The sequence below is a fragment of the Penicillium daleae genome (genome assembly GCF_028827525.1).
Source record: "Penicillium daleae strain IBT 16125 chromosome Unknown utg000002l_segment0_segment0, whole genome shotgun sequence".
NCBI lineage: Eukaryota > Fungi > Ascomycota > Eurotiomycetes > Eurotiales > Aspergillaceae > Penicillium > Penicillium daleae.
The window spans coordinates 6,086,923-6,112,237 of NW_026623150.1; the positions used below are offsets into that span (position 1 = coordinate 6,086,923).

The following is a 25,315-nucleotide window of genomic DNA, read 5'->3' on the forward strand; positions in this document are numbered from 1 at the left end:
TCAGGGAAGGCGACCGAGTTAGCTGTCGAGTCCTGCAGCGCCACAACACGCAAGACTGGTGAAGTACAAAAGCAGGACAGATACCGGTGACTCACGAGAAGAACCTCAGGTAGATGTAGATCGTCTAGGACGATACCTCGAAGTGAGTTGCAGGAAGAGAAGAGGGGTGCAGCTGTCGAAAATCCTGGAACACGCGAGCGGTGAAGGGGGGCAGAATTGGGGTTACAGACGACGTAGGTCGTGCCTGGCCGGAGGTTACGTAATCGATCAGCGGGGCCGAGAACCTTAAGCAGGGTCACCTGACCGGACTGCAGGTACAGTACAGCCGTATTTACATGCATAGAATGTCTACCTTGAACCAGAGCGGACTATTGTCCGATGGCATCAACAGGGTATCAGGCATATCTGATGTCATTTGATAATCGAGAGATCGCCAAGTGGTCATAGCCACAAAGATTCAGTTCCTCCCCTTCCTAAACGCCCGCTCACAACGCCATGCCAGATGGATGCAGCAGATCATTCCCCATACCGGTGATTAAGTAAAAGACACAGGTGAAAAAGTAATGAACCAACCAAAAAAGAAATCAAGCCTCCGCAATAAGACGAGCCAGCTGGACTTCGTTGGCTTCGACGATCTTCGTGGCAATGAGACCACCGACTTTCTCTGTCAACTTGGAGCGCAAATCATCCGACACGGTTGCGGGATGGCCGTTGGTCAGCGAAGGGTGAGCATCTCGGATAGAAGCCAGAACGCCAAGGAGTGCACTCAGGACGCGCTCGGCAGCGGGACGGCGAGCTGCATCGTCGAGGCCGTCACTGAGTAGCTTGGAGTAATCACTCAGATTGGGGATAACGAGCACGCGAACCACCTCGGCGCCGCCAACAGCCTGCAACCCAATGACGGCTCCGTAGTGAGCACCGAAAGGCTTGGAAGGATCAAGGAAGCTCTTCAAGCATGACCGTACGAGACGTGGCTTGAGCATATGTGATGAGTGGGAGAACTTCTTTGCAATCAGCCCAAGGAGCGATGCGGCAAGGTCACGGAGAGCAAATTGTTCGGACAGATCGTTGGCTCCGCCAAGTTGCCGGCCGACCAGGCAGGTCAAGATTGATGGAACTAGAGAGGCGATCTGGACAATGTCAGCTATCGGAGATGCTCCACGGAGTTGCTGATGTGAAAACCTACATAAGGATCAACGTAGAGGGATGCATTCTGCACCAGAGCCTCGGCCATGTGCATCACCTGGGTCAGGACGAATATATCCTTAAGACTGTGGGTGACCTTCTCCGCAATGAATTGGACGAAGTATGGAACCAATTGGTGGAGACCGGGGTCATCCCGTAGACTGGCATATGCAGAGGTACGGTACTCCTCGCTCGTCTCGTCGAGGAATGCACTGCAGACCTTCTCGAAGTACAGCTGCAGCTCCTTGGATAGTACATGCTTCACAGTGGGTTTCACCGACACCTCGCCGCTGCCACTCATCGCCGCAAGGGTGGAATTGGCGTTTGGTCCCTTCGATACCAGCTCGAGGTTGCGAGAGTCTGCGGCAGTGGGGTTCTGAGGGATGGATGGCTGGACACCTTCGACGGCGAGCCAGTGGCCTAGGTAGATACCAGTTAGAGACCACAATACAGCATGGAGTTGAATATACGAACCGGTGAAAGAAACTTCTCGGGGCACTTTGGGCAACGGCGCGTTGATCAGCTTCTCAAAGTCCACCTCTTCATCTTCCACGTAGAACAGCGGTTGACCGGGGCCCAGCGATGCTTCACCAAATCGCAGCGGACGTAGAGATTCGTAACCATAAAGAGGTTCCACATCCAGATTCCTCAAGGCAAGAGAGATATCTTGGGTAGTGAGAAGGGTGCGCTTGCCGTGGCGCATGCACTTGAGCGCTTCCTCCAGCACTTGTGCAACGCGGTATTCGACGTCGCGGGCGAGATTTTCCGTCACATCGTGATTGAGGTTGGTGATACCGACTGACTCGGCGACATCGCGGATGTTATCCGGGTTCCAAACGGACATGGTGAATGATTATTTCAGACTCGGAGGTGAGGTTGCGACGGAGATGAATCCGGAAGGGATGAGGATCGCGATGATTGAGTGAATGGGGTGGTCGGAAAGCTCTTGATCAGAGACAAGGTCGCATTCTGACACCAGTGCACTTCGGCCGAAGGAGAAGCGAAATGGGTTGCGGCAATACTTCTCGCTAGATTTCATTCAAACCGGAAGCCAAGCAGGCAGGGAGAGCTGATCGATAAGAGTTCTGAGCAGAGTTGCGCAAGTGGTCTTGTGGGCTCCCGTACAAGCTTATGAGCAGCCTCAGGCGCCAAGGAGCAAAGTGCACACTACAAAGTAAATTAGCTACATACTAATAAAGTACTTCTGAATTTCAGGTAGAAACAATCAATTATTACGGATTGTTGGACTTGACGGATACAAGTCCAGACAGTAGGCACTAGTTGCCTGAGGCGAAAGCAAAAGCAGAGAGCGTTGGGAGCCACTCATCCTCCGGGTATCACAACAAAAGACACATTCACAAACAGGAGCGCGCAATTTACTTGGCCTCCTCAGCCACAAGCTTGACCTCTTCCTTGATCACCTCCTTCTCGGCAGTCTGCTCGTTGGTAGTGGCATCCTCAGCGGGAACCTCCTGTTTGACAGGCTCCTCCTTAGGTTCCTCTGGCTTGGCGAGCTCTTCCTTCGCAGGCTCTTCCTTCGCAGGCTCTTCCTTCACAGGCTCTTCCTTCGCAGGCTCTTCTTTTGCAGGCTCCTCCTTCACAGGCTCTTCCTTTGCAGGCTCCTCCTTAGGTGCCTCCTGCGCAACAGGCTCCTCATCCTTCGGGGGAACAGCGGGAGCAGCAGTCTCGTTAGAGGGTTCGGCAGGCTTGGTCTCGTCCTTCTTTTCCTCCTTCTCCACCTTGTCCTCCAACAGTTGAACAGTTCGTGCCTCGTCCTTCAGCTCGGGGCCCTTTCCACCGTAGGTCTTGGGGATCTTGTCCGCAATAGCAGCAGGGAACTCACGGGCAAGGTTTGCGCCGTTCGAGATAGGGTGGAACTTGCGGGTAGTGTTGCGGCTGAGGAACAGCTTCATGGCGGAGAACATCCAGCCCATAATGGAAGGAACGTTGACGAAGAACTTCTCGCGCAGCAACTCAGGATACGCAGTAGAGAAGACATCGATGGTCTTCTTGGTGGCGGTGCGGACAGCGGGGTCCATACGGAGGAACTTGACATTCAGGTAGTCGTGAACCTGGATCATCTGGTACGGGTCCTTCTCGCCGTCATAGTCGATGACCTCGGTGGCATCCTTCATCTTCAAGTCCTGCACGGCCAGCTCCATGAGGGCGGCGCGCCACTTGATAAACCTAGAGGGTATTAGCATATTCAATTTGCGGTAAGTAAATTCATCCATCCTGTCACTCACTCGTCAGAATCGCCAAAGGTAGCGCTGACATCCTTCACAGCGCCGTAAATGTTCCAAGTGAACACCAGGGGGCGTCCATCCTGCTCATAGGTGGTCAGATAGCCGAGACCACCATACTTGGTGGCACTGTAACGACCAGACTCAGCCAAAGCAAGCGGGTCGGTCTTCTTGCGCCATTCCAGAGCCTTGCGCAGTTGAGACTGGGCACCCTGAACGTTGCCCTCATTGGCACGCAGGAACTTGATCAGCACGTTGACGGTAGGGACATCCTCGCTATCCTTGAGCTGCACACCCCACATCTCATTGTAGCCAGTCTCGTTGAGGATCTTGGGCAGCTGCTCGAAGAGCTGGGCCAGACCAGGAATCTTGGTCAGGTATGCGGGCTGCTCGGGCTTCTGCTCCTCAGGCTTGGCCGCTTCAGGCTCAGGGACGACTGGAGCCTCTTTCACGGTCTCCTCTTCCTTAGCAGGAGCATCTTGAACAGCCTCCTCAGCCTTGGGTTCGGTTTCCTTGTCGGCGGTCTCGGTGGCTGCAGCAGCGGGAGTGTCCGACGGCTTGTCGCTAGCTTCAGGAGCTTCCGCCGCTACTACGGCAGCTTCCTCGCGCTTCTCGGGCTCGGTCGCGGGGGTTTGCTCGACGGGCTTTTGGTCCGACATTTTTGCGATTGATTATGGTGAAGGATTGAACTGGTCTGAAGATGGATGAAAAGGAAAGAGAAATGCAAACGTTCAGGGGAAAAAAGAGACGGGGCAGGGGTTCGCTGCCTCGATAATTCGGCCTATCAACCGGATCCACTGTCGTCCCCACCTGTCAACCCGATGGGCCTACGGCTGAGACAAGACTAGGGGGGTCAGCATTGAGCCTGGGGAAAGTTGTAGCCCCTGAGCACCAGTCAATTGTGAATTCTGTACGAGGCTCTAGACTGACATTGGTTAAAATAAGCAGGGTCTGCTGCAGGTCATGGCGATGATTAGCGCTATGGATCTATAAGACCGGAGGACCGCAACTCCAATATACATAGCACGGGATTGACGGGCGAAAACAATTCGCCCGCTGTCTGGCCCAATTGGCAATTACTTCACCGAAAATATGCCCGCAAGGGGGGAAAAAAGGGACTGGGTGGAAGAAATCCTTTGTATCCTGGATTTAGCTATGTTCATCTCCATCGATGGCTAAGATTAATTTCTGTTCCATGAATCACTCCATACCGTAATAACTGAGATAGGCAATGATCAAACAAAACGAAATTACACAGGATCATTAGGATACCGAATGAGGAAATGAGAAGGATTTCTAATTTTACTAGTTTAAAATGGCAGCGTTAAAAACCCCGCTAAAGACCTGACTAAATGCCGTTTATGTCTAGGGCTGACTATACTACCACCCTTGAACCTCCCTAATTAAGATTTGGGCCTGGCTGCCTGATTACTGTACCGACCCTGGTTGTACCTTAAGAACCTAGTATTCCTGGCTTTCCTCTTCGTTATTAATTACGTGATTGCCTTCCCCGGTCAACATGAAGCTATTCAAGTTTCAATTATGGAACCATCTTCTTACACTCCTTACCACAGTAATATGAAGCTATTCGGATTTAATAGAGAGGTGTTCGAATGCGACTATGCAATTAAATTCCGAATACCTAGAGGAAGCTGTTTATATGATTGAATTTTAAATAGCTTTATGTTGATAGAGGAGACCAACTGAGAAGGTGGTCATATAACTATGATAGTTTAGTCGGATGCAATTTAATTAGGCAGCTAGGCCAAAATCTTTCCTAATTAAGGTTTAAGGGTGGGCAATCAGCTTGAAACTTGTCCACGACGATTTTCCTAACTCACGAACCTACCCATTCACTCACCACAACTCACTTTACATACCTATGTCTCTACTCTCTTATCGAATCCACATATGTAATGGCCATCGTGGTAAGCCTGTCGCTATCAAAACTTCGAACTCAACGCTAGCTAATTCAGACCTCAGACTGACCCACCCTCCGGGTGGGGCACAAAACCTGAGGACCTCGAGGACGAGGATGACTGGAACGCAGATGATAGTGTTGGACAATGGCTGTGTGCAGAGTTGAAACTTGGAATAGGCCGTCCGATCATGTTTCATTACAAAGGCCTTACTTACATGTTTGAAGCCGGTGGAAAGTTCTACTTCTGGTATTGCATTGATCTCGCTGTTTCTGAAATCACATCTCCGACAGAGCTGGATGAAATCATCAAGGTTATGAAGGAAAAGGGAGAGGAGGTTTTGAAGACCAAAAAGATTCTTAGATAATTGAACTAAAAGGCGCTAGCTAGGGGCAGCCCAGCATGAAGACACTGTCAGCCGCAATTTTTAGACTAGAGTTGCCAATCCATGCAAGAATTGCCAGTTTTCGATTGAGTTTCATGGAGGAGATCTGCAGAACTTCTGTCGCTTTACTGGGTTTGCAAGGCCTGATATCCCTATTACTTTCTTGCACTACCCTCCGTGGTAAAATGCGGGGAGTAGAGGATCCTTTCTTGAGTAAATCATTACATTATTGTTACCTCATTTTGTACAGCCATATCAGCTCATTCATACTTGCTAATCAACTAATATACCAAGGCTTCCTTTCTTAATGATATGGTAACACAGTGCACTAGCATGCCTTCTCTGCTTCCTGAATAGTAGAGTTGACTAGAGAGCGTAAGTTAACCTGAGCTCGACCTGTTCTGGGAGCTGATCCGTCATTCATCCATTCCTTCGAGTCCACACCACAAGCAACAAAACAAGGCGCATTTGCCCTTAAATGGTCAAAGGTTGATTTAGAACACAGCAACGTCAGGATATTCCCGTCGCAGTCGGATTGGTTGAGGGTCATTATCAAACATACGACAAGGCAGGTGGGACTTTGAAGTGTATCAATATAGCCAAGCGCATTCGTGGCAACCACGAAGCAATAGAGACTCAGAAGCAGTTTCATTTTTAATTTGTGGCCCTTTGAGATCTAGATATAGAATAGAATAGAGTGCTGGCCGAGAAAATCAGCAGGCAAGCATGCGTTTTTATACTTGCTACTTGAAGGTCTGCTTGCCATTGTTGCTTAGATGCTGTGCTACTATCTTGGATAACACGCTACGTCTGGCTAGGCATATACAGCCACGTGGGGAAGGAATAGTGTATACTCTTATTGCAAGCTCTTTCACGTGTGTATGATGACATTTTTAGAATTGTTCTACCAAAGCTTGATCTGCAGGGAATGGCGATTATAGGTTTCAATTCTAGCATGGGTAGTATAGCATTCAGGCTCATGGATAACATGCCCCTCCCTCGTAAAGTCAAGGCTGTTAGTGGAGGGTAAATCTCGAATACTATTTCTTAACCCCTAGAAAATCAATACATAACATCATATTGAGAAGAACACTAAATTGTCTTCCGTCATGTACACGATTGTTTTCTCTAAGAGCAACCCTGAGCAGAATACTATTTTGAAGTATCCAATACTCCCAGTGACTCCTTCAAAAGAACGAATCGGACATTACGAATCGTGTACGACTAACAGAATTCCCATACTTACCACAAAAGTATTTTAAATGCCAAGGTCAATGCTGCGCATTGTTTGGCCAAAATACTCCCGTCCCTGGGTACATGCCCACCTAACCACATGCGGTTAGCAACCAACAATCGAAGATTCACGAACAATGAAACACTCTTACCCTAAATTCCGACGATCCACCTACTTATTTCGAAATGACTCATTTTCTCACAACAACAAGCAAGCTGGCGCATAGGAAGCGCGTCGGGCTCATAACCCGAAGGTACCTGGATCGAAACCAGGGTTTGCTATTTTCTTTTTTGCGCTTTTATTTTACTCCATGACTTTGATTTCGTCTACGACAACATATATCTCAGCATACCTCGCTTCATTCTACACACATCTAGAGAGGCTCTTGCTCGTAGTCAACAAATAATTTTGGCTACTCGGGAAGTCAACTTAAATCTAAATTGCTGGGTCTGTTAGCCAATTACACGTCAGGTCGGAAAAAGTAATTCTAGGATACTAAATGGATTCGGAAAAAATCATGGTTCTCATGTTCTATTGTAGATATCTCGTCGTACTGATGAGCATATCAGAGGTTTGTATAATTGCTTTCAAACGAATCACCAAAACCAAGAAACAGAAAGAGAAAGCAAGTGTGGATGCCTCGAAACATTGCTGATCAAACCGACCGGGTCCATCCGGGTTAGAAAAGAAGGGGAATACAAGGGCCGCTGGGGAATATACAGATAACACAACGAACGGAAAAAAAAAAGAAACAAAGCAGGTCCAATCTGTCGTATCTGTCTGGGCGTGGCTGCACCAGCGTATCAAAGGATCATCTGAAAACGAAAAGACATCAGACAGACCAAGTGGAAAGATCATCGACCGCCGTTGCGGAATTGCTGAGGGATCTGAGGGACGGAAGGTTCAGTCGTGTCCTCGTTTTCGTCCATTTCATCTTCGTCCAATTCTTCGGGGTGCCTGGATCGCACGATTAGCATCGCCTCGAAAAGAGAACCTCATGTGTAACCAGGGGTTCCTGGGAAACATACGCAAGCAGCTCCTTGATATTCCTCATCTCATAGTGCTTCTTCCGATGCTCCTCAAACTGGCGATGCTTCTCCTTGGCCTCCTCGGTGGTCAAAAGATCATCACCGCCCGCGGCCGCATCGCCATTCATATCAGGGTCAACGACAACATGCTTATCACTCTTATGCGACTCCATGCTCATACTGCGCTCGCGGTAAATACGCTGTTCGGGGCTCTCCTGGCCGATCATGCCCTCTTCAGCCTCCCCTAGCTCCAGATCCGGGATATCCTCTTCCGACACACCCTGCTTATGGTGGCCGCCGGGAGTAGTCTTGTCCAACTCATCTACCACCACATCTTGAGGGTCAATAAGACTCTCCTTTGCCTCTTCAAGCCGAAGCTCCTCCTCGTCTTCGGCGGGGTCGTAGTGCGGCGCGTAGGGGGTCTTTGGCTCGTCGATCTTCATTTTCGCAGTGCGCTCCTGCTCGGTCAGGTACAGGTTTGCTTCATCCCACTTCAGGCGGGGCTCGTTGTCGTCTTGCTGGCTGGCGAGGGATTGGCGGCGGGAGGATGACCCTGGTTGGGCGGTGGAAGAAGATCGACGGCGTCCGGCGTTCACCAGGGTGTTTTGGAGTGTGAGTTCCTTGGTGTCTTCGGGTTCGGTGACAGAGGGAATGGCGGGTGAGACGGCAGCGGGCGCAGAGACGGGAGCCGCCTGGAAGGACTTGCTGTTCTTTAGGATACCTGTATCGCGAAACGGACGGGATTTGATTAGCTTGCTGTCGAGGTTTCAAGGATGCGATCGCCCAAAGGGAGGTCTGGGCTAGAGCTTTCTACAGGTCGAAAAGCATACCTTTAGGTCGTGGGTGCACATCTTCAGTGCTGTGTGCCTTGGCTGGCAAATGCGGTGCGGTCGTCATGATGAGTGGGTGGTAGTCAAGGACGAAGAAGCCGTCCGATTTTCAAGCGGACGTAGGCACGAATTTCTTTGGTGGGGTAAATGTCAAGCTACTGTAGGCGGGCTGACGAGGTCGGGTTTGTCAGACGAGGCTCAGCTGCGCAGCTGAATCAGGGCTGGAGGTCACTGAGTGTTTTTCGCGAGGCTGGGTGGCGTGTACGAGAGGAACGTGAGAGATGAGACATATATCAGCCGCGAATGTGATCAGGTGCGAAGTTGCGAAGGAGCAAAGGCGAGGCACGTGGGGGCCTGATGACGTCGGGCTTGGCGCCTGACGTCTTCGGCAGAAACGGGCATCAAATGGTGATCCTACGGGAGTCGGCTGGGGATTTCCACGGTTAGGGGGTTGGGCATACTTTTGGCTCCACTAGATTCTGCGACTGATTTCCTGATGGAATACTTTGTCGATGTTTGAAAGCATAAACTACGCCCCAAGGGGGTATATCTTGGCGGCCGGAATATTCGTGTGAATGTTTCAGATTTCATAATATTTCCTGTTTGATATATCGAATTCCACAGTACACTCAACATCGAAAGACAAGCTTAATAAAGCAAAAGGCAAAAGATAATAAGCCTCTCCCAGTCTTTCAATGCAACAACAAGAACAAGAAAAACAAAAACGCCATGATACTCCCACACCCTACAAACAGCCCCAGAACCATGAAGAGGATTGCGTCCCAAAAGATGATTCTCCTCTAACACCAGATCAATCGCCCAGAAAAGGGGGGTATCTGTATATGCAAATGAAGCCAAGGCCTGCCTCGTATAGCCACAAGAAAGAAGAAAAAAAAGGCGTAAAGAAGTGGAAAAGAACCATAGTCAAAAAAGAGGGAGAATAAGAAACGAATGATTGAGAAATGAAAAAAAGAGAGAGACCGTCTCATGCAATGGAATCAAACTCCTCGCGCTCACGGAGACGATTACGTGCAAGAGTGTCACCCCCGTTAGCTGACAGCTGCATCCAGTGTAGTGCCAGACACATACTTTGCGGATCGGACTTGGAGTCCTTGTCACGGCGGTACATCATCTCAGCCTTGAAAGTATCACGTGGCCGAGTGAGAGGCAGGGTAACGCGCTGAAGCCGTTCGGGATGTGTGAGGTACAGAATAGCCAGCTCGCGCTGCGCAACTGGATTGCCCTCTTTGGCAGTGATGATCCACATCGCGGCTGCATCTTCAATGGCATGGCCGGGCCGCGGGTAAAAGTCGGCTCCCGGAAGCGGATGTCGGCGCATGAGTTCTTGGGAGACAATGCGGTCTGCGATCTCGACCATGCTGTGACAGACTTCGTCCTTGAGGCTTAGTGCAGCTAGTCCGAATTGGAGGAAGGCGGTGCCGCGGTCGGATTTGTTGAGTTGCTCTGCAGGTACGAACGCGGAGATGTACTGCAAGTCTCGGAAGAGGGTTTTGGGTTTGACTTCCAGGATTAGATCTCGCAGGGAATCTACGATCTGGTCTTCCGAGGGTGTGGAGTAGTCGGAGCGCCTTGAACCACAGGTTACCGACTCGGGTGGTGTCATTGCAGACAGGGCGGTGCCTGTCTGGGGCAACGTGGGCGCGTGAGCCGCGGAGAAGCTTTGGCGAGTAGCCCGTGATCGAGGACCATTGACACGCCCTCTATCACCTTCAGGCATGGCGCCAGCGGCAGACCCGGAAGAACTATCCTCGTTGGAAGATATGAGTGACGCCACAACCAGTGATCTCAAGTCTCTCAATGCGTTGAGCTTGACAAATGGGTTCCCATGGCGAGAGAAGACCTCAATCAGGCGGTGGAAGACTGCCTTGTATGAGAAGGCAGATTGATCATCTGCCTCACACGGTTCTTGCACGAAACTTGATACACTCGCAGACGAGTCCTTCCGCGTGCGTCCACAAGGGCGATCGAGAGACCTGCTCCGTCGACCCCCTGATGACCGACGCTCCTCGCGAAGATGCTTTGATCGCTCTTCATAGTCAGAGTAGAATCTCCGGACTGCAGCATGTCTCTGCATCTGTATCTGAATGCGCGTTTGGTCGAGGTAACTTGTAAACCAGGCATCGGTTTCACTGCCGCAACTCCACACCGGCGACCCCAAGTCGCTCAAGAGAAGGCTGGTGAGGGTTTGCCGCAGTTCATCCATGAACATAGTCTTCCGATGCGTCTTGCGTTCGGTACGACGAGTTTGACGGGTAGCACCTTCGCTGAACATGGATGGAGGCCGCGAGTAGACGGTGGATACACTAGCCGCGTACATGGGATGGCGTTGCGACGCCGACCAAAAGGTACTATACGTATCGCCTGTTGAGGTCGAAGCAGCGCGACCGGGCGATCCTCCAATAGAAGATACATCGATAGAGGGCAGATCGCGGGTAGCCCGGTATTTGTCTGATATCAGGCTCTGGATAGACGGCTTGCTACCCAAAGAGGATGGTGGATCCAGAGGTGAGCGAGCGGAGGACGAATCAGGCATGGGGAGATTGGACCCATGAAGCTGAGAAGTGTGCAATGGATCCTCACTCGCATTTGTAGAAGGTCGAGGGGTCGTGGGCATTGACAGACCCGGGAACGCTCGAGAGCCATAGCCCTCGTATTTCGCGCGCTCTCTCTGGAACAATTCACTTGCCCAAAGCACCGGTGTTTCGGCCATCGTCTCACCCACTAGACGGTTGATGCTGGTTCGCACCTCGTAGCAGAACCGATGGATTCGCTCCTCGCCCTTGCAGAAGTTCTCGATCCCGCTGTGGGCCAGCCACTTGCGGGTTAACTCTACCTGCTCATCGGACATTTTCCTAGGGCCGCCCTGGCTGCTAGGCGCTTTCATCATATTCATGACCTGCACTTCGGGCTTCTGGAAGAGAGCTGCTCCTAGTGAACGAGCTCCAGACCGAGAGCGTGACTCCTCGGGGATCTCGGTATTGTACGGCCGGGCAGAGTAGATCATCGTAAGAGCCATGGTCACATGTCGGGCTTCTTCGTACCTCATGGAATTCTTCACATCGGTCATGTACCACATCTTGTTACGAACCTTGGACACAGTAGACATGAGCGCCTTGACCTGCGTCTGGAGCCGGTGCAGACTTTGATCTAAAGACACAAAGTCACTCTCGCATCGCTCAATGACGGCCGTCGAGCTTTTCAGTGAACGAGTGCAGGATCTGTGCATGGGATCTAGGATCCATGAATCACTCGATGAGGCTGCTGAATTTGTCCCCTGGCGTAGCTGCCGGGAAGCATTCCACCAGTAATGCGCAGCAACGAAATCCGAGTCATTCTGACAGGAGGCCATCGCCTGATTGAACTGCTGTTTCAGTGACATCGGTGCTAGCTGCAGGCTTCTGTGCTCGCAATCAAAATCGTCCAAATCGTAAACGTGGCTCTCTTTGACAAGACGAATGATCGCAGTTTGTAGAGCCTCGTGGTTCTCCTCCAGACCTAGACCGGTGGAATGTGTGTCATCATCACTCTCCATAGCAGATGCTTTCGATGGTCTATTGTCCTGGTCTGCGAGGAGACTCCACGTAAGACCATGACCGTCATTGGCAACGGAGAATACTGTCCAGTGCTCCTCAGATGGATGTTCTAGCCTGGCTCGTTCACCTGGTTCATCTAGATCGCTGAGCTCGAAGCGGATCCTTGCAGCTGTCTGGCCAACGCCACTTTCAGGGCTAGAGACATGTGAAGAGTCCACGGAGAAAAGGGAGCCACTTTGTGATGTTGGCCGATGGCTCAACTCCGGGTTTGGCCGGAAGAAACCAGGTTCCATGGGGGGCTCGGGACGCAGATTGTAGGACGGAGAAACATTCGACGACCAGGATGACACGCCAGCCGAAGCTGGCGATGAATGCACTGGGGAGAAATTCTGCGGGAAAAGAGCGTCTAGTAATGTGAGAACACCCGTCGAGGACAGCAGGAGGAAATTTGACGTAGAGTCCCGGCGGACGGCAAGATCGGCTTGTGCCTCAACAGTAGATGACTCGAAAGGGACAGTACTCTGGAATCGGGAAAGCATGTTGTCGACGTGCACTTTGATTGACGGCCGAAGAACAGAGAAGTGATGCCTATCAAATGAATCAGCAAGCTCAAAGCCTGACCAGGACTATATCAGTGAAAACGCACATGGATCGTAGCACAGCAAATACTTGAGAGTAGGCGCGTAGCCCCACCTGACCAAGCAGCTTCTCGCGAGCGTCTTTTCGAATATGAAAGTCTAGCAACAAACCGTGGGTCTAAAATCCACAAAATAATTGGTCAATCATCGTTCAAATCGGTGGAGAGAACACACACCTCCGGGTACGTCAACGCGCTGTAGAGGAACTTTGGGAAGAACCACTGTACGAAAAGATACTCGAGGAAACGACTGCGACTGTCAGGAGAATCCAGTTTCCTCAAAACAGCTTTGGCGAACTGCAACACTCCGCGAGGGAATCCGCCATCAGGATCATCGAGGACACGGAAAAGGTTATCCACGGCAGAGGCAAAGAACTCCTCAGCAACGTCCGTCCGTAAGGGATCCAAGGCTTCAGGGGCAAAATCCAATCCGGCAGGGCTGTCTATATGTTCCAAAAGAAACGCTCCAGTTTGTAGGATATCCATTAGGTAGAGCTCAAATTTGGGACGGGCTTTCCAATTGCAGCCCGTGGCCCAGGAGGACAGGATCTGGCCAATAAGGGGATAGAATTTACTGCTGCCGTGGGACATTAGTTGGGCGCAGACGGTCGACCACGTATCCAGCCGTAGCCTGGCCTCGGGGGACTCGGGATCCAGTGGTGCGGCAAACACGTTACAAAGCAAGATAGTCAATGGATCGGTCCTTTCAAAGGCATACGCATGGTTCTTGAACGAGGCAAATTGGGCCGGATTTCGATTATAAGCATACTGGCCGCGGAGCCGGGATGAAGAGGAAGGAAAAGCAGGGTCACCGGATTCCAAAGTGGTGGCCGGGGAGGTGAAGGCCGCCAGTTGGGCAGACGTAAAGCTGCGCAGACGATCAACCAAGAACTGTGGGTCAGAACGAACCAGTCGCAAAATCTCCAGCAAGTCCGCACAGGATTGAGGGCTGAGCTGGTGAAAGAAATCAGACGAACGATCCAGATCGGAGGATTCTGCAGACGGCCCCCGGTCGTCGTCGGACAGGTCCTGATGCTCATTATGGCGAGTGCTGGAAGCACAGGACTCCTGAAGGTCAAAGAGCATATGATAGAGGGCAACGAAGCTGGCCTTATCATCATGTTTGAGAGCTTCAACTAGACCGCGCTGGACAGTGTTTCCTACACGGATCATGCGCGCGGAGATTCCAATGGATACCTTGGTCGCGCGCAGGCGCTTTTCCAGACGCTTCCTTTGGGCCCGTTTGCGCTGACTCTGGCGATAGCGCGTTGCAAAATCCTCGAAGGAAACCTGGGGCGCATCTTCTTCTACCTTTGCAGGAGGTGCGGGGCACATCGCGAAAGCCGTCATCGGACGCATAGATTCATCAGGTCGAGGGGAATCGGCCCCTCTTAACTTGGGACTGGACCGGGCCGAGCCACCCAACTCACCTAGCCCCACGGTTGGATCCGTCTCTGGCGCGAGCGAAACCGGTGACACAATAATAGTCGCTGGAGGCGATGGTGGAGGGAAGGGGGCAGAGGCACTAATGCGGGATCCGCCTGGAGAGTGGGCATTCGCACGGCTGAAAGAGAGAAGAAGAAAGAGAGCAGATCAGATTGGGAAGCCAAGTACGGTAAGTAGTCAGGCATCAACGGCGCAGCGCGGAGAACCGCCTTCTCCACCCCACGAAATCGCCACCAAAGATGGGAACGGAGTAGTTGGAAATGTATGAAAATGAGGGAAAAAGAATACTTACTGATTGCTGAAGCCAGCGAGGACGACAAGGTCTCCTCTTGCTGGTAGTCCAGCAGCATCTCGTTCAGGGTTGCGCCAGCGGGCGGAGGAGTGCACAGTCGCGAGATGCCCCTGGCCGCGTTGGGCGGATGCTTATCGCATGGTTCTATCGCGGGGCAACCAACTGGCCAGGGCTCATGAGAGGGACGAGGCACCCGGTCGGCCGGGAGAGAACAGGGATCGGTCGGGTCCAGGATGGATTCTCGCGGTGAAGTAAGGACGAGAACGTCGACGAGGAAGAATCCCAGAAGAGAGAGAGAGGGAGAGGGAGAGGGAGGGAGGGAGAGCAAGAGAAAGAGGGGGCAGGTATAGAAAGAGAGGCGTCCAAAAATCACGCGGAAAAAGGGTTATTCTGCTGGCGTACGAACAAGCACGAAGCGACTCGAAGCGGACTGATGCAGGCGAGTTGTCTCGGAGGGACAGCAAGTCGGCCAGACTGTACCTCTCGCCAGTATATCAGGGTCAACTTGGGAAACGCAGCAAGGAGAGATGTCCCAGTCGTCCTGCAGGGTGAGTTGGTGACAGTACGGTAACACTGTTGTAGGTACTCCAAGATACTCCAAGAACAACCGAGACCAGTACTTCGGCCTCTGTTTGGCCGCGAGTTCCGAGTACACGGGCACGATGCGCTGGCACTGCATGCAGGAATGAGCTGGACAGACCAGACCCGTGGCCGTGATTCGCCCGCCGCCCTCCTTGGCCTTCGGCGGAGTCAGCTCGTTGTTGGCTGGTCGGGGCGGGAGCCAATCGCTGGCCGTGCGGTGGAAGGGGGGGGAGGGAGACATCGCTGTGTGTCAAGACAGAACTCTGCAGGCGAGGAAAAAGCATGCTGGAATGGGTTGTTGCGTGCAGACAAAGTTCTGTGGAGAAGGGAAGACTTTCGGGTGCTGTAGATTGTAATTATTGGACCTATTTTAGTGGTCGAGTATACGTATTCTAGATAGAGTTGGACAAAGGAGCAAATAAAAAAACAATTAAGCAAATAAGAAACGAGACTATCGGGAGACATGGATTCTTTTATTATTCTTCGGAGGATTTTCAAATCAAACCGTTTCAAGATGGGCGCTTCCACTCTAGCCCTCTACTCTATACTCGACACTCCAAGTATACCGACATGACCAGCCAGGATGACTCAACTTGCAGGGAAACCACCAGGCTCGCATCCTGGGTCCTACACGTCGTGCTGCATCTACACAGGACCACGATAGAGTAGTCAGGTTGGCGGGGCATTGTCATTGGCCCAAGCCTGGTACATACTTGCACCTAGACCCGCCAGCGACGCGACACGATACATGGAAGAGTACTGTCAATCGGAGACATCCCATTTCGACTTGTAAAGATCATCAGTTCACCGAAAAAAAAAGGACCAGCCAAGTGAAATAGAATGACAATGCTAAAATGTGTTCGTCCATAACCCCCACAATGCGCATTCCCTTTTGGAATCTAACAGAAACGCCATTCATAATGCATACATTGTCAACTCTCCACAAATCCATTCGCCATAATCCGAGCGAAATATCAAGTCAATAGAAAAGGGCCGAGGTAAGGTGCTATTCAGCGCCAGACCCATTTCTTGTCCGTCTCTTTTTGACCCACGCGCATGGCATACTGGTCCAGTGTAGCCTTGAGGGTATCCTTTGAAACCTTTGGGAATCTAAATGCGACGTCAGTGCCAGAACAGATAACCCACCTCGTGGGGAACCGGGGCAACATACCTCTTCTTTAAGATCTCAACCGTCCCGATCTTATTCAAGTCACTGGCCTCGACTGCCTGCCTGAATTCATCCAGCAGTTCCGGCGGGAATGGGCGCTTGGCCTTGGTGGTTGCTGGTGGGTGAGCAGCGCTAACGGTAGGTATACCTGGCGCAGGAGACACCCGGAAAACGTCCAGAGTGTTCGTGCCAGGCGGTACAATCCGGGTCTGAGTAGGTGCTGGCTCCGCCGGCTTGGGCTTTTCCCAATACGCCGCCGAGAAGGGGTCAATGGGAAACTTTACAGCCTCGGAGATGGTCTCAATTTGGTAGACCTTCATGTCAGGGTCCACACCATTCGCCGCCCAGTGAAGGCCACTGCAAACGGGTTCAAGATCACCCACGATGAGACGTCGTTTGCCAGCAAGGAGAGCATCGTCCTCGTCGTCGAGGAAGCCATCCATATCATCGTCACCGTCGTCACTACCCTCATCATCTTCCTCTGAGTCCAGGTCCTCGCCCTCCTCGGGCTCCTCCCACTCGGCCTCGGAATCGTAGTCATAATTCACGTCCGGAAGGCCGCGATGGTAAGGATTCCGGGAAAGCTTTCTGGCAGACTGCGCGGGCACAGAGCGGGTGAACGTGCCTTGATACGGAGGGCGCACGTCCTCGCTGAACCTCAGTGTCTTCATTGGAATTTGACGAAGGATATCGCGGGCATCCTCCGCGGCTTGGACTTGGTCTTCATCGTCCAGCTCCATCAGTGACTCGTCGCTGCTGTGCTGGATTCTCAGCAGGATGTCTTTTACAGACCGCCTGGACCGGCCACAGCGACGATGAAAGGGGATAATGTTGAAGATTTCAGAGAATCGGAAAGGGAGGGGTTCCTGAGGATTCGCCTGGCTGGCAGAAAGGGAAGCATCAAGTTTTTGGCAAACGTGCTCGAGAGCCTCTGGATCTCGCTCAAATCGATGAGAGGGCGCAAGCCGGGTATGTGAATGAAGGAAAAATCCAGGAAACGTCTTTTCATAATCCGACTTGGTCGATTTGGGTGAGCTTGTCAAGTGAAGCTCCGTGGAGTTGGGGGCTGGTTTTTTAGGAGACGTAGAGTCGCCTGGTGCAGGTCGAGTGGTTGAAGGGGGTAATGGTGGTTTCGCGAAAAAAGAGTTCAGTTTGGGTTGAGTCTAGAATGTCAATTTAGCGAAGATGTTTCGGAATGAGCATCAAGGCCTTGAGAAGAACGTACCCTGTCCTTTTTCAGTCTTTCTTCCTCTTTCCGCCGCTTTTCTTCTTCCTTCGCAGCTTCTTTCGCGGCTTTCTCCTCGTCCTTGGCTTTCTTTTTCTCTTCACGCTCCGCCTCACGCTTCTTCTTCTCCTCCTCTTTTAGTCTCTTTTCTTCTTCACGCTCTTCATCACGCTTCTTCTTTTCCTCGGCCTTGAGTCGTTTCTCTTCCTCCTTCTTGGCCTTTTCTTCTAGCTTTTGGCGGTCCCGGGCTTCCTTCTCCTGCTGCTTGGCATCTTGGCTGGCAGGAGATAGCTTCCGCTTCTTCGCAGCTGGTGCAGATGTGGAGTCGGACTTAGCGGGTGAAAAAGAAAGTTGCTGCTGAACCGGTCGGGCCTCTACAGAAGGTACGCAACCAAGGGTTGTTTCTTGAGAATCAGACATCATGGCCAGATCGCTAGATTTGACATGAATCGCAACAGAGGGGGTAGTGTGCCGGGATATGGGTTGCTCTTTCGTGGTTGAGCTCTCCTTTGAAGGAATTGGGAGCGAGGGATCTCGATTCTCCTGGTTCTCGTTATTGTAATCGATTATAGAGCGCTTGTGGCCTGGAGACAACAACGCGGCTTCCTCAACCTCGTGTATAGACCGTTTTCGTGGGCTTGAGGAGGGCGATGCCGGAAATGATGGTTGCGGAGGTAGAGGGGACACGCTTATTCTCGACTCCATTGAGGCAGGTGTGGGCGAGCAGGTAAAAGCGGCTGTCGTGAAGGGTTCGGAGACACGAGACCAACAACAAGTATTTCTGGTGGATTCAAATCGGCAGACATCAAGGGAATCAGCTTGGTGAGGGAGGTTGAAACGGTCGTTATAAAGGAGAAAGATGTTCCTCCTCAATGACCGCAATAATTGGAGGGTCGTGGTCGTCTGATTTGAAGGGGAGAACTGTGGGTTGTCGGGGACGCGTTAATGGGGTTTCGCGCACCGCGTCCGATAAGGCACGTGTCCCATTATGTAATATCCCTATCCCGCTAACCTATCGCTACCTCCAGATATCGGAAGATTGAAGTATAGAGGACTCTATGTGGTATGAGCTGGGACCAAATATGGTAATTGAAGATGCCTCATTGGGCTTAGAAGATGAGTCCGAGGCTTAATGAATCAAGGCCATTTCCAGGTTGTTGTTGTACATGTTTTTTAAAGTCAAGACGGACACTACCTTGACCAAACATGATTAGGTGGAGAAAATGAAACAGATACAAAGGAGGAGGACCAGTCGCCTATTGTTACAATTAATATCTTTGTTCAGATTGAAAGCTATACGACAAAAATAAGGCCAGGACAAGCCCGGATGCAAGAGGAAGAAAAGTGCACAAAGGAGCCAAAACCCACTCCTTGTGATACTTCGGTCCAGAGGACAGAAACCACAAGGATAATGGGAGAGACAGAGCGAACAGAAATAGAAAAAAAAATCAGGGGATATTAACAAAAGCTGTGGCACAGAAGGGCAGTCATCAAGACCGTCAAGCGCGACACCAAGCACGGAGGTTCAGTAGGCGAGGTATTATGTGCAGCGGTGTGAGCGATCATAAAGTGAAGCAATCCACGAAGAGGGATTATAAGAAACAGGCAGATAATCAAAAAAAAAGGTTAGAGAATAGGCGCTGCGTGAATAGAAAAAGATAAAATGGGGGAATATCCTCCAAAAGAATAGGCCATCTTAGTCGCTCAGATCTGGATTTGCGACGAATAGCCGCACATTGGTCATAGATGTAGTGCGATCATCAACACTGCCTCGTCGCCGTAGGTCATCTGCCTTCTTGGCCTTTTGGGCAGCGGTTGTGACTGAACTTGGGGCTTCCATGTCTGGTACAAAGTCATCTTGCTCGCTGCTATTCGTCGTGTGTGATGTAGCAGCATCATCTTTGAGTGATGACAGTCGACTCTTCTCCTCTTCATGTTTCTCAGCTGGTGTATTCTCAGAGACACCGGGAAGATCAGACTTCTCATTTGGAGGTGTGTTGTTGCTTCCCATGGTGCCCGGCTGGCGCTGATAACCACTAGGATATCGGTTGCTTCCCAGAGAGCTGCGGCCGCTGCCCGTTCTCCGGTGCATGCCTCGGTCCTCAGTGCTGCGGGAATCCTCATCGTCCTCGCCGATCTCATTGGCACTCAGGCGAACCGGCACCTTGGCACCAACCAGATTTGACGGGGAGAAGTCCATCCCAGCCTTGGTTCCATGTCGAATCTTGCCACTTGCAAGGGTTGATGAGCGCCCAGCGCCATGAACCTCGAGGTACGCTCTCTTCTTATCCCGCAGAGCCTGCTCCCGCATTCGGGCATCCTCGGGCTGTGCTCGATCGCACCACACCGTGGCCTTTTGCCGCCTCATGAGAGCGACATATCCCAGTTGGGAGCCAGCCGAGCGGTTCGAAGCGCTCCGTCGGATATCCGGTCCTCCTTGGGCCATGTGGCCGGTCGAGTTGGTTGAGGTGGTTGTGCTAGACATGCGGCGGGATGATGGGAATCCGGCGAGGGGCGCCATTGTATGCGGCGAGACAGAGCCGGGAATACCTTGGTGTTGTTGGGAACTCGAGGCGTGTGCGGGGAGCACATTAGACGAAGTGGTACGAGTCCGGCTGTGGATGACTTGTGGGTAGGCGGAATGAGGCGCGAGGTTGCGCGGAGCATCATAGGCCTGGTAAGGATAACCAGTTTGTTGGTTGGGTATTGGTTTCCGGGCAGGCGGTCCCTGGTGAATGGGCATGCGGAATTCGGTAGTCATGTTGGGCGGCGGCTGGGGACCAGCTATGCAATACCTCGCTTACGACCGGCGTGGCGGGGAGAGAGATAAGAGGGAAAGAGAGGGTCTGCTCGACTCGCGGCAGACAGAGACTCTCAAAGGAGATCGATCGTTGCGTCTGGTATCAAGTCGCCAGGCCACTTATGATGTAAGAAGGCGTGCTCTGCGAATGCGATGCGCGGCTCACGGGGTAGAGGGATCGGCGGTTTCAGCGCCCACCACAGAGTACAGGCACGGGTCCACGATGGGGAAGTTTGAAGCGGGGAGTTGGTGATTTGAGGACGAGGTGTTTCAAAGTGTCCCCGTCGTGGTAATCAATGGAGACCTCGTCCGATGGGTTAGAACTCTGGCCTGACTTGAAGGCGGGTTTATCGAGACGGAATCCTCTGGACGAAGGAGAATGTGGGCTGCCCCGTTCAGTGCGCACACTCGGTCTGGCTGGATAATGCAATTGATCGAATATGTGTGCCAGGGAGAAACTCGTCCGAGGAGAGTAGAAAGACGACAGCGTTGAGGGGAAGGAGATGCTGAGGGAGTAGGGGGAAGGGAGCACGGAGGGGAGCACCAAGAAAGCGTCAGAGAAGAGAGACCAAAGCGACTAACGGACTAAGAGACTTTGGCGGTTCGCTCAGCGGCGATGGTGATTGGGCGCGGCGGAAGCGGACGGACCTGAAAAGTACCCGGTCACCAACTTTTGGTGGTGGAGTACCTTTTCCGTCCTCCCACTTTTCCAAGGCCTAACCCAAGGACTACCGGGAACTACCAAGCACTAACTTGAGACTAACGAGTCCAAAGCAGTCAACTTCCTTGGATTTGGTCCCCCTCGAACCTCTCAGCCACACGAGATGGGTCAAAATTACAATACGTTTTACTGTTACCACGACCACAACCAGCCACGATTACGGAGCACCGTAGCGTGCATGCACACTGCGCTTCTCTCAGCCAGCCATTCAGGCACTCAACCATTGCAACGTTACAGTTCACTCCCACGCTCCGTCCCATCGCACTCGATGATCCTGCGACTCGACTGTGGCTGATACTTGGTCACTGGTGATCTGATCTGCCATCAGGCCTTGTTCCATGGGCTGAGTGAGACATCAGACGATCCCCCTCTGGCCTAATCATCCTCGTGCTTAGTGCTTACGACCCAGTACTTTCGATACGGTAGGGCAGTCCGAGATACCCGGTACATACTGTACTTTGTGTTCTTCGGTACAGAGTTCCTAACGAACAAGCTCTCTCGCTATCTACAAATTGGCCGGGCGCCGAGTGCGCGAGTGTGTAAATGCAACGTGCCCATACTCGCGATACCCTTGGTTGTGCTCGCGCAGAATCACCATCCGCTGCCGGAAGTGGTTCGTGTGGTGATACGCGTCATGCACCTCCACGCTCGCCCATCCCACATACACCACATAACACAACTGCTCCTCCATCGGCTCCACCATCCATCCGCCAGTGACCCCGAGACATCCAGGTACCTCCCGCACGATCGTCGTCCATAGCGCCCACGTCGCTTCCCACCCGGCCGGGTCAGGGGTGAGATAGATGGCCGTCCCCGTGACGGGCGCACCGTTCCCCAGATTCTTGGGCTGAGGAGTGAACTCGGACATCATCGCATGCCGCACGATCAGCGACGTGGCATCCGAGACGCCGAGCGCGGTCAGACTTTGGATGATTTGCTGCCATTCTGGTGAAGCCAGGAGGGCGTAATGCTGGTGGAGGGAATCGCGGACTAAACAAGCGAGCGTACGAAGGCACGGTTATTTCCCGATCTTTTCGTAGTCTTTTTGCTTTTTTTTTCGACCTCGTGTTTTTTCTCAACGCCTCTCGTATTCTGGCTATCTGCCCATGGCTCTGGATTCCTCTCAACGGTTTCTTTCACTCACCGATATGCAGATGGACCTTTCCAGGCTCTTCCACGTGTCGTCCCCAGTAAAGTCGGCGGAATCCAGCCCAATTTTCTAGTATATTTAGTATCTGCGACCAGACCTCACCGGCTGGAGTGGAAGGTGTGTTGATCTGGAAATCCTCCTTGATGGGGAGGATGATCATTTGTGTGGGGTCTGCCGCGCGCGCCATGTCGAGTATATGCTCCAGGGGATTGTTTCTTCAAACGGTGAGTGCGAGGTCTTGGTTCTCAACTGCAAGACTTTCAAGCTCTTATGTTTATAACTTCGAGAGATGCAGGTGGCAGTCTCTATTGCCGAGTACCGATGTCCGCGGGTTGAGTACCTGGCGATAATGCGGGGTAAAGATGTATAACCCGGTCGATTGGATTTATGGATGCATAAAAGGCTATCATATTCTATTGACCTTGCCAGAATTGAGTATCTGTTTCTGGCGGATCTTAATCCTTATATTACCCCTGGGGTATTGAGACTCGCAGAGAAGAGAAGAAAACTACAGTACTACGGCGCCGATGCCGCTCAGACCACCCGTTCCTCTCTCTGCAAGATATCTCTACAGGGCTGATCACGGGATAAGAGCCTCAGACCGTGGGCAACATGTATGGCTAGGCATGATTGAAAGGCTAGATCCCTCCAGACCTAGCTGATCCAGCAGGACTGACATAACTAGGCCATATGAGGGTGCTCAAAGTCTGCAGGAAGCTCGTCAAGATGAGCCTGAAGATCAGACAGTTGATCACTGTTCTGAGAGACTCGAAGGATAGACTTAATAACAGAGTAACCCAGAGGAACACGCCATCTGATTTGTTCACGATACTGGTACCAAAGTCGTGCATGTGTTATGGGTGGCCCTGGAATAGGCTCTGGAATATTTCTGACGGGTTGAAAGGATCGAAAACGAACAACTTGATATCCCCGTGGGTGAGATTTTGAAGGAGCAAGTTAGGGTAGCGGCTACTACCAAAATGTCTTTCAAAATTAACCAGGCTCGCGAGGAAATCCAATCTTGACTTTTGGATTGTTACCGTCAAAAGCTCAATCAGATGTTCCAATTTTTCCTCTGTTGCTTCATAGTCATCAAGGCCATCAATCACCAAGCATACTTTGACTGGAATATCTTTCTGGGCGAGGAAAGCTTCCAGGGCTTGAGGCAGACGAGACACATTCCCGTTCAAGTTCATTCAATGGTGAGTCTCGGCGATGTACTTGCAAGTAGGGATCGAAAGCTTAACCCGTCCTGGCCTGTTCAACCTCCGGTGGAATTCTGCGTTATCACTTCGTTGAGCACGGATCGAAGCTGTTCTCGTTTCTCCACGCAGGCGATCTTGATGATGTCCTCGCATTCCTTAAGAAGCTGGTCGAGAGTTGTCCAGAGGAAACCGACCAGCGATCTTTGATATTTGGACCCTCCAGAAGAAAACCCAGCTGTCGCCCATTGACAAGAATTATCAAAGTCCGATAAGGCCTGTCGCGGCATGGGATTTTCGAGGATGAATTTCATCAGCGTGGATTTTCCTGATCCCGCCTTGCCATCCCCCTCTAACGAGATCCAAATTTTCAGTCAAAAGGATACGCTATTCAAAGGTCGGCGTCGTCGAGACCTGCAGGATCGTCATCACCGTATACGCACGTAACGTTCCTGCGGAGCTCTTTCAAGTCTAAATAATCCAACCAGCTGCTATACCAATCCAAAAGCTCGCTCGGGAATTGGATCGAATCGAGGCTTCCGGCCGTAGAGAGGAGTTGGATTATCATAATCAGCGTGGAAAACGACTACTCGCCATGCCCAGTCCTTGCGACTTGGATCAGAGTCATTCTCATAACAGCGACAGTAGAGATAGGCGCTGTACCATTCAGTGTGTTCTCTGAAAGCCGACTTTCACCTCCAAGTCGCTGTCCACAACGCCCCGGATAAAGCGATCATCGAGCAGGTCCGCTCGGAGGTATTCCTTCAGTCTTTCTCGAGATGCCGCGAGGGCAGGAGAAAGTAGTGGCTGGATCGTGAGGCGATCAGGAAATGCAAAGGCGCGGATTCCGATTTGGGGGACCGGCTCCCATGCAGGGATGCCCGACCGACGGAAATCTGGATCTTCCACACCATTGGCGTATTTGATAAAGTGGCCCAGCTCCTCACACCTCGGAATAGGGATGTTCTCGTCATCATCATCGTCCTCATGCTGCTCGGCTGCCTCGTTACACACGCTTTGGAGGGGTTCAAGATACATTTGGCACCATTCGTCTGTCACTAGCGTCGGTGGAATGATCCCATCAATGTGCTCATGATACAAGATCTTCACGTCCTCTAGTCGCGAGACATTTCCCGTTTCGCAAAGTCGCCGAATCAAATCCCTGGAAGCGTCGTCCTGCCTGGAATCCAGGTCTCTCTGAACTCCCAAATCAGGCCAGTAGTCACGCATTTCATGCAAATTTTCCTCCTCGGTCGAGAGGTGCATAGCCTCGATCTCATTGATGCGGTCTTGAAGGAACTGCCGGTTCGCAGATTCCATTCTGGTGCGAAACGATCCACGGCGAGACGCATGGTCTTGCTGGGGTCGGTGTCTGACTGTTTGCTCTCCGACATGGATGGCTTTGGGCAATGGAGTGTAGCAGAAAGTGCAGCAGGGGAGCATAACCCTTGACTAGGTAATATTTGTATGGGAACCAGGGCGGAGACGAGGGCTCCCAGACGCTGACCATTCTCTGTGGACCTCACTGGCTAGCTTATGATCTTGTCTATGATTTTATCTACAAGACGAGGTCTTTTACCGGGCTCAAAAGTAGAGAAACATGCACGCTCTTTCATTGATGCCAAATAGAATCCTTCACACCTTAACTGTTACATTAAGGTAAACGTTCCAACCTAACCTTGGGAGTGTTTACCATGTATCAAAAGGTAGGGCT

The 25,315-nt window shown here is 51.8% G+C and overlaps 9 protein-coding genes across 9 annotated transcripts; 1 reads left to right on the plus strand and 8 right to left on the minus strand.

Annotated features, from left to right (window-relative positions):
- Window positions 1–584: 584 nt before the first annotated feature.
- On the minus strand, window positions 585–2,029 carry N7458_003082 (TATA-binding protein-associated factor TAF6; the record flags this gene model as incomplete). The annotated part of the gene is made up of 3 exons (XM_056906465.1): window positions 585–1,130; window positions 1,187–1,605; window positions 1,660–2,029. The coding sequence occupies 3 exons, from the start codon at window positions 2,027–2,029 to the stop codon at window positions 585–587; spliced, it is 1,335 nt and encodes a 444-aa protein (XP_056770572.1).
- Window positions 2,030–2,561: 532 nt separating this feature from the next.
- Window positions 2,562–4,087, minus strand: sfh5 (CRAL/TRIO domain protein; the record flags this gene model as incomplete). The annotated part of the gene is made up of 2 exons (XM_056906466.1): window positions 2,562–3,372; window positions 3,432–4,087. The coding sequence occupies 2 exons, from the start codon at window positions 4,085–4,087 to the stop codon at window positions 2,562–2,564; spliced, it is 1,467 nt and encodes a 488-aa protein (XP_056770573.1).
- A 1,257-nt stretch (window positions 4,088–5,344) lies between these two features.
- N7458_003084 (uncharacterized protein) lies at window positions 5,345–5,714 on the plus strand (the record flags this gene model as incomplete). The annotated part of the gene is made up of 2 exons (XM_056906467.1): window positions 5,345–5,356; window positions 5,412–5,714. The coding sequence occupies 2 exons, from the start codon at window positions 5,345–5,347 to the stop codon at window positions 5,712–5,714; spliced, it is 315 nt and encodes a 104-aa protein (XP_056770574.1).
- A 2,106-nt stretch (window positions 5,715–7,820) lies between these two features.
- On the minus strand, window positions 7,821–8,891 carry N7458_003085 (PP1-complex regulatory subunit GLC8; the record flags this gene model as incomplete). Its single annotated transcript, XM_056906468.1, has 3 exons — window positions 7,821–7,923; window positions 7,995–8,715; window positions 8,825–8,891. The coding sequence occupies 3 exons, from the start codon at window positions 8,889–8,891 to the stop codon at window positions 7,821–7,823; spliced, it is 891 nt and encodes a 296-aa protein (XP_056770575.1).
- A 918-nt stretch (window positions 8,892–9,809) lies between these two features.
- On the minus strand, window positions 9,810–14,811 carry N7458_003086 (uncharacterized protein; the record flags this gene model as incomplete). Its single annotated transcript, XM_056906469.1, has 4 exons — window positions 9,810–12,966; window positions 13,025–13,134; window positions 13,193–14,556; window positions 14,754–14,811. 4 exons carry the CDS (start codon window positions 14,809–14,811, stop codon window positions 9,810–9,812), a joined length of 4,689 nt encoding a protein of 1,562 aa, XP_056770576.1.
- Window positions 14,812–16,345: 1,534 nt separating this feature from the next.
- On the minus strand, window positions 16,346–18,433 carry N7458_003087 (putative chromatin assembly factor 1 subunit A; the record flags this gene model as incomplete). The annotated part of the gene is made up of 3 exons (XM_056906470.1): window positions 16,346–16,445; window positions 16,507–17,666; window positions 17,729–18,433. The coding sequence occupies 3 exons, from the start codon at window positions 18,431–18,433 to the stop codon at window positions 16,346–16,348; spliced, it is 1,965 nt and encodes a 654-aa protein (XP_056770577.1).
- A 991-nt stretch (window positions 18,434–19,424) lies between these two features.
- N7458_003088 (uncharacterized protein) lies at window positions 19,425–20,489 on the minus strand (the record flags this gene model as incomplete). The annotated part of the gene is made up of 1 exon (XM_056906471.1): window positions 19,425–20,489. The coding sequence occupies one exon, from the start codon at window positions 20,487–20,489 to the stop codon at window positions 19,425–19,427; it is 1,065 nt and encodes a 354-aa protein (XP_056770578.1).
- A 1,265-nt stretch (window positions 20,490–21,754) lies between these two features.
- Window positions 21,755–22,586, minus strand: N7458_003089 (uncharacterized protein; the record flags this gene model as incomplete). The annotated part of the gene is made up of 2 exons (XM_056906472.1): window positions 21,755–22,239; window positions 22,394–22,586. 2 exons carry the CDS (start codon window positions 22,584–22,586, stop codon window positions 21,755–21,757), a joined length of 678 nt encoding a protein of 225 aa, XP_056770579.1.
- Window positions 22,587–24,267: 1,681 nt separating this feature from the next.
- On the minus strand, window positions 24,268–24,921 carry N7458_003090 (uncharacterized protein; the record flags this gene model as incomplete). The annotated part of the gene is made up of 1 exon (XM_056906473.1): window positions 24,268–24,921. The coding sequence occupies one exon, from the start codon at window positions 24,919–24,921 to the stop codon at window positions 24,268–24,270; it is 654 nt and encodes a 217-aa protein (XP_056770580.1).
- Between the last annotated feature and the right edge of the window lie 394 nt (window positions 24,922–25,315).